This window comes from Cibotium barometz, chromosome 53 (genome assembly GCF_041138505.1).
Source record: "Cibotium barometz isolate CiBa-2024 chromosome 53, ASM4113850v1, whole genome shotgun sequence".
Lineage (NCBI taxonomy): Eukaryota > Viridiplantae > Streptophyta > Polypodiopsida > Cyatheales > Cibotiaceae > Cibotium > Cibotium barometz.
In genome coordinates, this window is record NC_141098.1 from 17,119,494 (window position 1) to 17,136,015 (window position 16,522).

General features: G+C 39.3%; 1 protein-coding gene across 1 annotated transcript; it reads left to right on the forward strand.

Moving 5' to 3' along the window:
- Nucleotides 1-9,299: 9,299 nt before the first annotated feature.
- On the forward strand, nt 9,300-15,666 carry LOC147608369 (kinesin-like protein KIN-5D). The gene is made up of 23 exons (XM_086789401.1): nt 9,300-9,611; nt 9,822-9,951; nt 10,036-10,194; nt 10,289-10,629; nt 10,748-10,886; nt 11,009-11,106; nt 11,191-11,347; nt 11,450-11,519; nt 11,605-11,681; nt 11,844-11,897; nt 11,981-12,061; nt 12,163-12,274; nt 12,357-12,443; nt 12,549-12,724; nt 12,814-12,975; nt 13,070-13,177; nt 13,320-13,478; nt 13,643-13,726; nt 13,824-14,029; nt 14,113-14,214; nt 14,329-14,438; nt 14,756-14,907; nt 14,990-15,666. The coding sequence occupies exons 1-23, from the start codon at nt 9,487-9,489 to the stop codon at nt 15,242-15,244; spliced, it is 3,144 nt and encodes a 1,047-aa protein (XP_086645527.1). The 5' UTR covers nt 9,300-9,486; the 3' UTR covers nt 15,245-15,666.
- The last annotated feature ends 856 nt before the right edge of the window (nt 15,667-16,522 follow it).

Below are 16,522 nucleotides of genomic sequence, written 5' to 3' on the forward strand. Positions count from 1 at the left end.
GTATATGTCTTTTCTTTGTGCACGACCACCCTTTGATTTCAAGGACAAAATCATTATAGGAGGGGATGGTTTGTAATGAAGCAACACCTTTAGATTAGGTTTAGGACCTTGTTCATAGATACAATGCTCTACACAAGAGAACATCCCTTGAGAGTGCCCCATGCCCCTATTATATAGGAAAGCTCTCAAGTGACTCTTGACTCTCCATCTCCATATGTGACCCTTGGTTGCCTGACCCTAACCTCAACCCAAGGTTAGGTCTACCCCTTGTCCCACTAGAGCATGATCCCGTGCTCACATGCCTAGGGTGGGTTAGCCTCCTAGTATATGCACATAATATAATGTGCACATAACATAATGATTTGTCCCTAATTTGAGATTTATGATCACTCCATTTTAATTTTTTATAATTGTAGTCATGAACACCATGCTACGTGTTCTCCTCCTTGATCTCTTGTGTGATGCGTTTGCTTGATTTTGCAAGCATGTGACGATGGAAGTTTTCTTTTACCAACCAATTGTTGATGCGCTATCGGAGAGGAGCTAGATAGCAAGCAAAGGAATTTCTAGAGTTGCGAAAGTGCAAAGCACCATGCTTTTTTTCTTCAATCTTAAGGTCAATTGGCTTATCCTTTAATTTCTTGATGATTGGTTTGTATGTTGTGCAAGATTATGTTTGCACATTACATGAAATGTTATACCTTCTTGTAAAGCATGGGCCCCAAAAAAGCGATGTCCATTCTTGATTTTGGTGCAATCAGATTTGGCCCAAATTGAATTCAGCTCTAGATTCTTGGGAGATGGTTCATGGCATAAAATTTCTAAACTCTATCATCTTGCTTCAATCTTATCACCTTTCGTTGGTGCATGCTCGACACATAAGGATGGAAATTTAAGCGAGTCTCGTGCCGCCTCTAGCATGAGGTGGAGGTGCCTCCATGAGACCCGCTTATGCACTTTATCATGGAAGAAGAAAAGACAACTCTCCATGGTGCATTGGCCATTATGTGGCAATCTTGTTTGTTCACGAGTTGATAGCATTTAAAACATGGCCTTCATCTATGATGCGAGAGCTAGAAGTAAACTATTTTTGCTATTGGTGGAACTAGTGGCATGACCCGTCCTCCCTGACGAGCAAGAGTATTCTTGCATGCAAAAAAAAGGGCTCGTCCTTGCCGACCATGAGTTAGTGCAGTGGATAGAGGTGTTGCTTGAGAGTCCCAAGGTCACAGGTTCAAGCCCTCACTGCGCAAGAGCAGTGGCACGCATGGGTGTGTGTGTTGTGTTGCACTTTCTAATTCCAGCCAATTCCCAAAAAAAAAAACAAAAGACTCGTCCTCAAGGGGTGAGTAGAGATAAGCCTTATATTTGAAGCCCATTTTAGGCCTCATGGTCCTCAACTTACCAACCTATATATAAACACAACATGCTTGCCATATATATCCATGTAGAAGCTCCTAAAGCATTTACATTTCTTTGAATAAAGCACCAAACTTGGCATAAATATACATCTAGCATTCCAACCCAATATAGTGTTGACAATCTTAACACACCTAAACAAAACTTTAAAACAATCTTTGGGCGACTAGATTATCTCTCCTTGGAAGCCTATACTTCACCTCCATCTGGCAAAATTTATTTAAGATAAAAACATTAGCTATTACAAGATATAATTTTCGAAGAAAAAAAGAAGGAAAAGGATAAAACCTTACAAAACTTATTTGGTGGATCAATATTTGAGGCAAATGGCATTTGAACAGCCTTGTAGACAGCAAATCGAAAAATTTTGTATCATCTAGTGCCTATGCACCGAAAATCTAGCTTGTCAGGCTTTTCATAGTCCACAAACATTACATTTACATGAAATTGATCCGTGATCTTTCGCAATCTTAGATTGTAAATTCCAAGGAGTCCAAAGCTCTCGTTATAATTCAACCATACAAACCTAGCAATAATTTGGGTTGTAAAAAATAAAGATATTCCCTATTGCAAAAAGAATGTATCAATAATAATATAAATTTATCAAATAAAACGTAAAAGCTACATAAAAAGCAAGTTTCTATATATACCGTAAAACACCGGTGCTCTCTAATAGTTCAATAATTAAAGATGCTATTGCTTTTCCTTCCCAAAATGGAGGGTCTGCAATCAAGCCATGAATATATGGAAAACAATAATACCTATATTATAGTAATTGTCGAAAAACGTTACCTTCAATAAATCGTGTCCATCACCATAAAAAAATGAAAATGATCTCCTTGCCACATCATCATGAGCAATATACCTGTGATATCAAATATAACACTCACTACATTAATCATTTACATAAGACTTTAAGCTCTCTCTCTCTCTCTCTCTCTCTCTCTCTCTCTCTCTCTCTCTCTCCCTATATATATATATATATATATATATATATAGGGGGGAGAGAGAGATATATAGATGTTTAGTATTTTATGCCAAGCAAGAAAAATAAATAATGCCACTATATATAAAAGTGAGTCAAAAGCAAACATTTTGTAAGATTTCTCCCTCTAGCTTTTGAGGTGTGCAGGTGTAAGAACCTCCCCTTTTGATCTTATAATTATTCCCCTCTCTGAAATAAAAGAAAGATCCTGTTTTACCCTGTTTTGGTCTAGAGAGAGATTATTCAAATTTTAGATATTTTTGGATGAAAAAATATCTCTTCTTATTAAAATAAATTCCCCTGAAACAGAAGTTCAAAAAGATTTTCAGAAGGTGCATTAGAAATCAATTATAATCTGTTCAAAAGGCCTTATCCTAAGGGTCCAGATTTTCAAAAAATTTTAGATTAAGGTTATGAGGGGCCAATTAGATTAATCCAAATGTAGGGAGGAGATAAATTGAAGAAATAAAGAAAATCCCCCAAAAATGAGTAAATACTCACATAAGATGAAGAGTTGACTAAGGACAAGGATATTAGTTAAAAAACAAGATATTTAAAGAAATGATGCATTTTTGACACCTCAATATGGGGGAATTCCTCTCATGAAGGAGGCGCCTATTTCACATGTGTGGTTGAGTTTTAAACTCACAAATAATGAGATATTTTCATCTCTCCTCTCTCCTGCTTCAACTAGATCCAAAAAGTAAGCTAAACTGACCTAAAAATGGTCTCAAAAATTGACCAAACTGATTTGGAAAATTCTAGAATCAATTTGCTTGGTTAGAGGCTCACTTTTTCCTATAAATGAAGCCTCCCCCTTTGTAAATGGATAATAGTGTTTTATGCACTGTTACTCTACTTCTCCCCAGAGTTAAAAACTGTGAATTTATTAATAATTCATTAGTTTTCGACCATTCCCTCTTCTAATTAATTGGTGGCCACTCTTGTTGCAAACAAGAGTAGATCCCTCAAACCATCAAGCCAAAGGAAAGCTCCCATAAATTCATGTAAGTTAGAAATCTTACTTTTTTTTATTCCTTTTAATGGTTTTCTAATTTTTGTTTTGTTTTAAAATGTAAAATGATGCTATGCCTTGCTGGAAAGGCTTTCCCCCTCTCTTCCTCTTAAATTCAGCCTTTCTTTATCCTAGATAAGTAATCTAATTGTTGGAGTTAAACTTTTCATATTATTTCTCTTTTAAAAGTGGAATTTGATTAGTTTAGAATGCTTTAAACCATTTGGTGATAATTTTTAAGTAACTTAAGAATAGGAAAAATTGAAAAATGGTCAGTCATACAAAGGAGGTTATGGCAAAATTTTCTTAAATTTTGTGACATAAGTTTTATCTTTTATTATTCAAAAAGATTAATGCCCATCGTTTGTGTATTCTAAAAGTGTTATTTTCATTCTATGCATACAAAAACGCATAGTAGAAATATTTTTTATTATAAAAGTGTTATTTCTATTAAAATTAAATTCTATGCATAGAAAGATGCATATTGGATTCTTTTATTATAAAAGCATTACTTTCATCAATTTTGATTTTATGCATAGAAAGATGCATAAAGAATTTATTTTTATTTCAGAAGAGTTATTCTCATCAATTTTGATTTTATGCATAGAAAGATGCATAAAGAATTTATTTTTATCAATTTTGATTTTATGCATAGAAAGATGCATAAAGAATTTATTTTTATCAATTTTGATTTTATGCATAGAAAGATTCATAAAGAAGTTATTTTTATTTCAAAAGAGTTATTCTCATCAATTTTGCATAAAGAATTTATTTTTATTTCAAAAGAGTTATTCTCATCAATTTTGATTTTATGCATAGATGTGAATGAATGTGATAGCATGTGAATCAGGATGTAAACATGTGAATCGAGATGTGAATGAATGATAAGGGATATGAATGAATGATATAGGATGTGAATGAATGTGATAGCATGTGAATTAGGATGTAAATATGTGAATCGGGATGTGAATGAATGATATAGGATGTGAATGAATGTGTTAGCATTTGAATCGGCATGTGAATGAATGATATAGGATGTGAATGAATGTGTTAGGATGTGAATCGGGATGTGAAGATAAGGGATGTGAATGGATGTGATGTGATGTGAATCGAAAATGTGAATGAACGATAAGTGGTGAATGAGATGTATGGGTAGATGCAAGTGGATGAGACCTGATGAGGATAAATGAGGAAGTAAGTGATGAGATAGAAAAAGATGTGATTAGATGAGAATGGGAATACGAAATGAATGTGGATTGATGTGGATTGATGTGTGGGTAATATGGATTAATGTGGATGGATGTATGGATGATGTGGATTGATGTGGATGATGTGAATGGATGTGTGGATAATATGGATTGATGTGGATGGATGTATGGATAATGTGGATTGAAGTGTGGATTGATGATGGATGGATGTATAGAAGATGTGGATGGATGTGTGGATAATGTGGATTGATGTGGATGGATATATGAATGATGTGGATTGATGTGGATGGATGTATGGATGATGTGGATTGATGTGGTTAATGTGGATGGATGTATGGATGATGTGGATGATACGATTGGATGTGATTTAATGTGGGAATGATGTGATGTGATAGGGATCGATGAAAAAAATAAAATTGTGGTAAGATGAGAAAAGATGGGGACTAATGTGAAAGGATGCGGAGTAATGAGAAAAGATGGAAATATTGTTGGAACTATATTTGTATGTGAAATCTATTTTTAAATAACTGTTTTATGTCAAGAATGCTGGGAAAGCATTTTGACCGTCTTGTGATTGAGGTCATGGGAGACCTATCTGTTAAAGTTACAACTGCTAACGGAGAGTCAACGGAGGACGTTTTTTCCATTTTGATTGTCTTGTGATTGAGGTCGTGGAGACCTAATTTAAATGGTGAGCTTCCGGTACAGTGGATGAGGGACCAAGGAAGCGGCCTATGAGTGAAGCGCTAGGTGACCTGCGAAGGATCCTAGAGAGTGCTGACCATATGGTGCTCGGGCTCTGGGGGGTCGCCGAAGATACCCACAAGTACGTCGGGGAAGATATTGGAACAAGGAGTAAGAGTTGTTTTCTGAATTCGGGCATGGATCTGGTTAATTGACCTTGCTGGTCCTCAACAGATGAGTCCATGGCTCTTTTATATGGATCTGTTGCTTGATCTTGCTGATCTTCAACGGAGATTCCATCTGGATATTTTTATATGATTATATTCGGGTACTATGAGCTAGGAACTATTGAAAAGGCCCCTGAATGAACAGGTGGTGAGCGTTCTAGTTGCCAATGATGCCATAGGTACACCGATGAAGGAATGAATTGGAAATTAGGATTTAACTAGATAATTAGAGGATTATGATCAGTAACACTATGGTTTCATTAAATGATTGTTTTAAAGATTGTTGAATCTGTGAAAAAGGCAAGTTCATATTGGGTGTGTAAGTGGTGTGACTAGTTTTATGTTTGCATGAATATCCGGCTAGGGGGCCTAGGAACTCTTTTCCCTGGTACCCGGGACAAAACCTAACCAAATTCCTAATTGGATCCCATCACTACAGTGGTTGGGCGGTTGGCTAACCCATGGGTCTGTAGGCTAGACTGATGGATCCGTAAATCGAGACTCAATTTCTGTATAGTACGATAGATGAGGTAAATCCTGGATAAAAATTATTCTATGAAAAAGAATCAACGGCTGTGCCTCTCAATGAGGAAAAAAGCGTTGGTCTCTATGATCCAAGTACAATCTTTTCCCTGATCTGACTATGGGACTTCGGGTTCGGTCAAATCAGTTCAGTTAGTTCAGGCTTTTGAGTACGTTAGAGAAAAGTTATCCCGGAGGAATCGCCCGTGCTTTCTGGGCAAGGGAAGTTTTTTCGAGTTCGGTTTTGGAAGAACCAATGGATTAGTCTCTTGTCTGGATATCCGTGGGTGAGGCCCCGAGTGTGGGACCCTACCCCGTGCAAGAAGTGCTACTTCCGCTGCTAGCACCCCCAAATTCGTTGCGCAGTGGGGTCAGGGATCTTATACATTTGCTTATCCAAATGTTAAAAAAACAAACAAGAACTCACCGAGCCCCTTCAACCATCTCAACAATTTGAACCACCTCTTGAGCAATGATGGGGCACTCCCTTTTATGAATCTACATAGTGGCTTTGCCTTAATGCAAGTATATTTATACATATCAATTCAATATTACCAAAAAGGGTAGCATTAATGTGAAAGATTGCACAGAAAGACAACATAGATTGCACATGTCACATCTTTGAAAACGGTCTCCTTTCAAATGCTTACTTCATTGATATAGAGATATCTAATATCTATGAACGAGTCTCTAGCGTTTGTAGACTGCTTGATCAATACCTCATTCTCTACCTTTTGGGCATAGATTACATTTACATTCTTCTGCATGCCATTTTGCAAAATCTCCTTGTAGACAACATTGGTTGTGAAGACTTCGTTTGAACCTTCTATGCTGCTTTCGTGTTCCACAGTGTGCTTTACACATACTTTCAATGTATTAGATGATCTAACACGTGACATAGCAACGTACAATCGTCCATGTATGAATACTTGTGTGGCCAAATAAAGTCCCAACACACTCAATGTTTGTCCTTGGGACTTATTTATTGAGATACCAAAAGCTAACCTTATAGGAAATTGTCTCCTTCTCATGTCAAAATGCAATTAAAGCATAGTTGTATGAATGTTATCCTGGGAATAAAGACCTTGTCTCCAGTGTTTGTACTTGTAATGGTTTGTGCTTCTATCACCTTTGAGTGAAATTGCTTGCATATCAATCTAGTACCATTACAAAGTCCCCGCCAAGAGTCCAAATTGCGGAGCAGCATGATGGGAGCATTAATCTTTAGAAGTAAGCGGTGAGGAGGGTAACCACCACCTAAGTTCAAACTATTGAAGTACTCAATTGGATACAATATTCCATCATTCTAAGAAGAAACAACCGAATTTGCACTGAAGTATTCTCTTTCAAGACCGGGCAATGCACTCAAGGCTAGTTCATTGATCTCATCAACCTCTAGATTTCGTGGTGCAAGAATAGCACGGTCTTTGAAGAAGCATGCATAATTCTTCACGCTTTGAAGATCTTTGTATACCCATTCTACCAAACTCAAAACGGAGTTCCCATGGATTAACATTTGTGGTGGAATTACCACTCTACCTTGATTTTTTAGATGGCCTATAGAGCCATCTCCAATTTGTAAAGTACATTTAATAAATTCTTGTTCTGTACAATCATAAGCACTCTGTCTGGCCTGCATGTTTTGGGTGAGCTTTAAAACATTCACATATCTTCAAATATGTGACCGAAAAAACGTTGCATTAACAATATCTTCATGTGATTCCTTTGCCACAATCAGTAAGATTTTCTTGAAGTCACCACCGAGAGCATAACTTTCCCACCAAACACTATATCACTTTGCATAATGTCTTTCAATGTCCTGTCCAATGCTTCATATGTGTACTGATGCATCATTGGAGCCTCATCCCAAATGATTAACCTTGCAAGCTTCAACACCTTAGCCAATGGGCTATTAGATTTGATACCACATGTGCTAGAAGCATTGAGAACCAATGGGATTTTGAAATGTGAGTGAGCTGTACAACCATTTGAAAGTAACAATGAAGCTATTCCAGACGATGCACATACTAATGCAACTTGATTCTCTCCACGTAATCGAGATAGCAGGGCATTATAAGATATGTTTTGCTTGATCCACCTGGTCTATCAAGGAAAAATACACCACCCTAGTTCAAAGAAACAGCCTCAAGGATAGTATCAAATGCTCTTGATTTGACAACTATTTAGACTCCTTTCCATGGAAACAGACAAATCCGCATGTTGAACAGAATCAAACATCATCTCTTCCATTAGTAAACCATTGTTGACAGTGGCAACACTTGATCTATCAAGAATAGGCAACACTTCAAAATCATGTAGCCGCTTTCCATACTGTTGTAAGAGCTCTTGCATGTGCAACAAAGCTTAATTCTTTGCTATAGAATGATGCATATTTTCCATGAAAGAAATCATGTCTAGTTGGTTAGCCTCCATGCGACCACTACTATCAAGGACGCGATGGAGAGGATGAGTCAATTCATCTCTTAGCATATCTTCCCTTTAGCTGCCACTTCCACGGATCTCATCCCAAAGGGCATCTAAGTACTCCTTGCAAGCAACCCGCAAAAAGAAGAAGAAGAATGTAATAGTTAGTTAGAGAGAGAGAGAGGCTAACCTTGCAAGGGGAGAGAGGAAACGAATGCAACAACCTGCCAAAAACAGGAAGTAATAGTTAGGTAGGTAGAGAGAGAAGCAACCGAGCACCTACACAACTAACACCAAGCACCAAGGAGAAGGCCGAGGAGGGACGCACGCGAGAGAGAAGGCTGGTGGTAGAGCAACGAATTTGAAACCAAGGCGGTGACTTCAATTCTCCTGCAACCTCTGCATCCGATGTTCTCCGATGGGCGACGGCTTCAAATTCCCTTGCAACCTCTGCATCCGATGTTCTTTGGTTCTGTGATGAAGGCGACAGCTGGCATGGCTAGCAGACGTTGAATGGTGATGGACTCCTTGTTCTCAAAAAAATATGACACGTGGCAGCTTATGCGATACCCTGTAATATATAGTAGATACCCTTGCTTTAGATTCTTTAAAATCTACAAATTGGTTTCAAATTTGAGGGATTTTTTGAGCAGCCAACCTTACTAAATTTACCCTTGCTTTAGATTCCTTAAAATCTACAAATTGGTTTCAAATTTGAGGGATTTTTTGAGCAGCCAACCTTACTAAATTTTAAATAAATCACTGGAATGGTGAACACTAAGTATATGACCATGAGATTGAACACCAAAAATGTGAAGCGGGCGTCATCTTTTCGAACGGTCCGATTTCAATTGCTCAACGCTTTCAAAAGTTAGGGTGACACTGCCATAGCTGGGGCACCATCGCCATAGCTCCACAGGCTTTGCTAGTGCTAATCGCCATAGCCATAGTTCTATCTTTCTCTTGTGTTCACTGCATGTTGTTGTTGCCGTAGTCCCCATCATGACCCCTCCCCCTCCCCCTGGCCTTCTCTTCCCCACCAGCCCGGCCTCCGCCATGGGACCTCGATCCACCGAATACAAAGAGAAGGACAAAGGCGTCAATGTACAGGTCCTTCTCCGCTGCAGGTGAGCTTCTCTCCGTCTTTTTTACATTTCTGTACTTCTTGGACGTGATTTTCCCAAGGGTTTCTGTGTAGTATTTTCCGCCTAGGATCCCTCGGTAGTCTTTTTCCATACTCTGTAGTTTTTTTGCCTATGGTTCTTGTGTAGTATTTATCTCCAGGGTTTCTGAGTCATAGGGTTTCTGAGCTGTCTCCGTGTTTCCCTCCTGAGCAGGCCCTTCAATGATGACGAAGTGCGAACAAGCGCTCCTCAGGCCGTTTCCTGTAACGATCCTCGCAGAGAAGTTACTGTGAACCTGAATATCGCTGCCAAGCAAATCGATCGCACTTTTACATTTGATAAGGTAAGTCTCTATTTCTGCTTATGTTTCTCCTTTACCTGCATGTCATTTCAACTGCTTCATTTAGTTTTTTTTGATTCATTATAGGTGTTCGGCCCCCAAACACAGCAGCAAGATCTATACGATCAAGCCATAATTCCCATTGTGAACGAAGTGCTGGAAGGGTTCAATTGCACTATTTTTGCATACGGGCAAACGGGGACTGGAAAAACCTACACCATGGAAGGGAATGGAAGAAAAACAAAGGTAGGCATCTAACAGAAACTTTTAGTGATTTATGCTGCAGAACAAAGAGGCATTCTGAATATCATAAAACCTTGTCTTCGGTTTCTGTCTATAGGATGGGGAGATGCCAGCAGATGCTGGGGTCATCCCCCGTGCAGTGCAGCAAATTGTAGATACATTGGAAGGCCAGAATGCAGAATACAGCATGAAGGTCACATTCCTTGAGCTGTACAATGAAGAAATTACTGATTTGTTGGCCCCTGAGGACATTTCCCGGTCACTGGAAGATAGGCAACAACGAAAGCCCCTAGCTCTGATGGAGGATGGAAAGGGAGGAGTACTAGTACGAGGGCTCGAAGAAGAGGTTGTTTACAGTGCCAATGAGATTTATAGTCTTCTTGAACGAGGATCTGCCAAACGACGCACAGCTGAAACTTTGCTGAACAAGCAGAGCAGGTAGGGGTTTCTTGTGTACAGCACCTGCAGAGTAGAGTTTCAAGCACATCACCTTGTTTCAAGCACTTCACTGCTCAGTCTCTGTTGAGCTAACTTGTACTTTTTCTTTGACATAAAGCCGCTCTCATTCCATATTTTCAATCACTATCCATATCAAGGAGGCCACCCCCGAGGGCGAGGAGCTTATGAAATGTGGCAAGCTGAACTTGGTAGATTTGGCTGGCTCAGAGAATATCTCCCGGTCAGGTGCTAGAGATGTATGTATGCTTCCAGGAGATGTGGGACAGGACTAGACTTTCTTATTCTTCTTCAGAGAATTTTTTGTGTGCATCATTTGAACTGATGGTTTACTCGGAATTTTCCTTATTCCTGATGGCAGGGCCGAGCAAGAGAGGCAGGAGAGATCAACAAAAGTTTATTGACTTTGGGGCGAGTAATCACAGCACTTGTGGAGCATCTAGGTCATATACCTTACAGGTGTGTAGTCTCTTAGACATCTTGTCTAGGTCACTTAAATGTGCATATCTTCAGCATCTGAGTCTTATAGCTTGTTGAGAACAGAGACAGTAAGCTCACAAGGCTCCTCAGAGACTCATTGGGAGGCAAGACTAAGACCTGCATCATTGCAACTGTTTCACCCTCTGTCCACTGTTTGGAAGAGACTCTCAGTACCCTTGATTATGCCCATAGAGCAAAGAATATAAAAAATAAGCCAGAGGTATGTTTTTCTTTTAAAATTACCACTTCATTCATCACTGAGACTGTGCGAGACATATGTTAAAGTGAAGCGATTTTGGACTTTTTTATTTTTCTTAACCAGGTAAATCAAAAGATGATGAAATCTGCGCTCATCAAGGATCTTTACAGTGAAATGGAGAAACTCAAAGCAGGTGGCTGTCTTGCTACAGCACTGTTTAATTGAAGCAAGGCTGAAGGTGATCTGTATTTATACTGACAGCTTTTAATTTGAGACAGAGGTCAATGCTGCTCGGGAAAAGAATGGTGTGTATCTTCCTCGGGAGCGTTACCTGCAAGAAGAAGCTGAGAAGAAGGTTGGTAATTCAGTTTCATAGTGTGTTTGTAGCTGCTTTGTGAGGCAGGTTCTGTGGTAAAAAGCAAGGCCTGTATGTAACAAGCATAGACTTGCCCAAATACATGAAGCCAACAACTGCTACCAGGTTAGAATTGATTCTGGTGTCTTACGATGATTTTAGGCAATGTCAGAGAGGATAGACCAAATGGAGTTTGATATCGAAGTGAAAAACAAGGCAAGTGATATGGAAGCTTTTTGTAACATCTGCTGAAACCTTGTACAGTTAATTTATTTATTTCTTGTGATCATATAATGCAGCGATTGGATGCCTTGCAAGAAGCAGTTGATTCAGAACGCCATCAATGTGAGGATTTAAATGCTAAATTTGAGAACAGTCAGGTAATCCTTCTCCAAGTATTTGAACAAGACACAATTATAAGTTTGTACGTTCACAAGCTTGTATTTCTCTTATTAAAACTTAATTTTTTTCTTGAACACAGAAAAAGCTTAAGCAAACCCAAGAGGCTCTGGTTGATGCCAAGGATAAAATCAAGCAAGCTCAGTATACTATCAAAGAGCGCGATTTCATAATTTCAAAGTTTCAACAATCAGGTATGTAGTTTTTTGTTTATCAGCTGGATCTGGAGATAACATTTCGTCAGTCGTTTAATTTTACATGTTGCCATCCTTGCAGAGGATGCTCTTGTTAAGCAAGCTGGAATTTTACAGTCTCAGTTGGAATGCTGTGGAACTGATATTGTAGGGCTTCATTTAAAGATTGGTATGTCTCTCTGTGGCATTGACCTGTCCCTATGACATATTCCATGATCATAATAATGGCCAGACTTGAGTTTTTCATGAAACGTTAAGTGTTCACATTTTGCAGACCGAAAAAGTAAAGTGGAGACAGACAATCATCGTACATTGCAGACTTTTCATGGAGATCTTGGTCGGCAGTTGAACGCACTACATGGTTCTGTCATGGCATCTATTGAACAACAGCAGCAGCATCTTCAACACATGCAGGGGCAAGTCAAATCTTTTATGAGCAGCAAGAATGAGGTATCTCACATGAAGTATCCATGTGATGTGGATAACTATTTGATGTTATTATACTAAACCAGCTTTCTAATACAAAGGCTTCCTCCTAGGTAGTGGAAACACTGAGACAGAAAGCAATAAGCGTGAAGGAAACATATTTTTCTGGGCTAAGGCGTATTCATGACTTAGCACACTCACATGAGAAAGATTCAACATCCACATTTGAGAAAGTAAACATTACTGTTTCTGCTCACAGTACTGCTCTGCAGGAGGTCAGTGATGCTAGTAATCTGACATTCGTGTTTTCTGCCTTGGAGAATGTCCAAGTGTGCATCTTACATATGGTTCTTATTTGGTGACAAACAGCTTCTCTCAGCATCTGTTTCAGAAGCTGAAGCATTGTTCCAGGATCTTCAGAATGCATTTACTAGACAACAAGATGTGATATGTTCATTGATCTGCCAGCAGCAAGAGGTTGCCATCACTTGTGCCTTTTTCATGCACTTTGACCTCTTCGCGTTGCATCAATTTTCATTCCTGGTTATGCGTGGAACATGTTTTGACCTCTCTTTGCACCTTGCATCAATTTTCATTCCTCTGGCTTGGATCCATGCAGAAAGTGCAGCAAAGCAAAGATGCTGCAAAAGAGATCTCCAAACAGTTGGTAACCTTCTATGAGATGCAAGAACAAAGTGCTACTGAAATCAATGGATCTGTACTTGACAGTCATAAAAACCTACAACAGACTCTTGCTGAACTCGAAGAAGCATATGAGGTGATAACTGAGTCTACCTGAATTTGATATGTCCAGTCAAAAGAGTCGCCCATAGTGCCTACTATAACTCCTGCATTGTTTTTTGGGAATTACTGAAGCTTTTCTACATCAAATCAACTGCTTTCTATACTCCCAAGAATGAGCATTTCGGCCTTGTGTTTCAGGAACTATCGAAACGAGAGGAACAGACATTGATTGAAAGGATTGCAGAGATGGTGACTGCTGCATCTGCTCGCAAGTCAGAAATTGTAAGTTGATTTCATTGTGTAATGTATAAGCCCACTTTCATCCACACTTCTTGAGACTGGGGATAATGATATATTTCTGCTTCTATTGATTGTGTAGGTGAGCTCAAAAATCAGTGTTCTTCAAGAATATATCATAAAAAAATCGGACTCTTTGCAACAAGATGTGCGTAAAATGTCCGAGGCAAGAACAGAATCTCAAAGTCAATGGCAAGTTTATATCAAGGAAGCAGATAACCACTTCAACCAAGTTTCTGCCAACTTGGCCTTAAGCCAGAGCTGTTTGGAAGACGTCGTTGAGCATTGGTGCTGATATGTTTTATCATCTCAATTGCGCCCATTTTCTTTTTATATAATAGAGTCGCTAATTTGTTTGGAATATCTTGCAGTATGAAAAGGACAACAGAAGCAGGAGAAGGTTGGAAAAAAGTCCAGCAGTCTGTTCGACAATTAGAAAAAAACAATCATCTTGCAGTTGATTTGATTGTCAAGTACAGATCCTTCCAGTCACATACATTTCATGTGAAGTGCTTGATTCTGATTGATGTTATGTCTTTCTCAATGATTGGCTAGTGAAATGAAGTATCGATGGATATTGTGTGCAGGGAAGGGGTTTATGGCAATGGACGACTCCTCTCAAATTTTGAAGAAATGAATGATTCAGTGGAATCTGATGTTCAGTTTGGCAACAATATCCTCATGGAGTCAATCAATGGTAGGATACAAACCTTTTCCAGCTTTTATTTGCTGAAGATATGTGATTCCAGCCTTCATTTGAGAGCTTTGGACAAAACAACCCATTTACTGGGTTGGTTACCTGCACCTGCCTTTGGGCCAGTGACCATTCCTAATGTAGATTGCAATTATTTGCATTGATGAATGGCATGTTTTTAATCATGACTCAGGGTCTGATTGGAGGCATGCCATTGATTGGCTCCAACAAGTCACGACTTTCCCATTCAACACATCATTATGTTGTTGAACTCGATGCACAGATCATTAATGATTAATCTACTTGATACGGTGTTGTAGGCTGTCTCAAAGTTGATGTGGATGCAACTACAACAATGCTAACTACTGTAGCTTCCCAAGCTCAGACTCTCACAGAGCTTCAACTCTGCCACGGCACTGGGACATGCAATATTCAATCCCAGGCAGACCTGTGCTTCAAAAATGAGTACTTGGTATGAAGCTTTCATGTGGTTTTGTCTAGCTTTTTTGCAAACTTTTACAGACCAAGGTCGAGAAAGTTTGTTTGTATTTCAGGAGGACAAGCCAACAGGTGTGACACCAACGAAGAGGCCAATAGACCTAAGCAGCAAAGTGTTGATTGAAGCACTGCGTGTCCCTGGCATTGAGAAACTGGTGGAGGAGTTCAGGGATGTAATGTGTCATTCATCTCCTGAGAAAGATGCTGCAGGCACCCAAAGAGGCATGGCTGTTAAGGAGTCCAAAATACCAATATTTGCAGACTCCTCATTGCTCAAGGACAACCGAGCACCTCTTACGACAGTTAACTGAACATGCAGTCAAATTGGAACTTGCAAAAGCGAATGTGTGGCCAGTGAATGCCACCAGGCGGGTCTCCTTACTAGTATAGCTCTTCTTACTTGCTTTGTAAGAAAGTGGTAGCACAGCTACTGGTCATAGAAAACTTAGATGTATGCGATTAGAATCGCCACCAGACAAAGTACTCTTACTAATAACCAATTGGTTGCTTCATGCAGTAGAATTAAGGTCATATCTTGATATATATTTGTATATGTGCTATCTGCGCGGTACTTGATGGGCCCTGTTTGTGCCGTCTTGTACTCTGCCTCCTAAGAAATGACGCCTGATCTGTACATGATCTACAGGTGTCTTTGCCATACGACTGCTTTTCGTAAATGTACTTTGTTTAACTTCCAGCACAATGTCATTAACAGACTTGACAATTATCAAAAGACAGTAGACAGTGTGGCTTTTGTATACTCATGACCATTTCTAGCGCGGGAAAAGATAGGTTCAACTTAGCCTAAAGCCGGCTCAAATTGAATACGAGTCGGCTCAAAAAAATTTGAGAAGGAGAAGCTTCCTTCTCGTTTTTTGAGAAGGAATAGAGCCGATTCATTTTAAAAGAAGAAGGATTTTAATTTTTATTATATATAAATAATATAAATATATATAAATATAAGCTTAAGTTTGCTTAGTGCTACTGAGAGCTTAACTTCAGTCTTCATTGTGGGCGCCCGGCGGATTATTACGAGCATGTGTGCCAGGTGCCTGTGGGCAACTGGAGTCTGCCGTTTGGACACATATCAAATTATCGATAATGGATATAATATTATAATGCAATTATGCAAGGATTTTAGCTCAACTGCCATTGGCCAAGGTATGATGCATCATACCTTGCCATTGGCTTGCTGCATGCATCTTTAGATTCGGCTATGTATTTTAGAGCCCCGTCCAACGGCGCCCACAGCACGACTGGAGTGCTGTAGAAACCCCTCCCCACGGGTTCGAAGGTCAGTACCCAGGTATTTCACCTGCAAGTACGTTGTGCTTCAAATACCTTCACATTTCATAAAATTATGGGGATTTCAGCGTTTTGCAAGCCTACACCGCCGATTTACAGGTCAGCCTACATGATTCAGGTCAATTTCAAATGTTATTCGTCTTCTTCCATCGCTTTCTATTGCGGACTGCTCTGCTTAACCCACCTGCTGTGTTGTTCAGCCTGAATCTGCTTCTCATGTATTTTCCTATCCTTGGCTTGGTTGTGTTCTCTTTTGCATAAGCAACCTCAAGAACACCATGGCC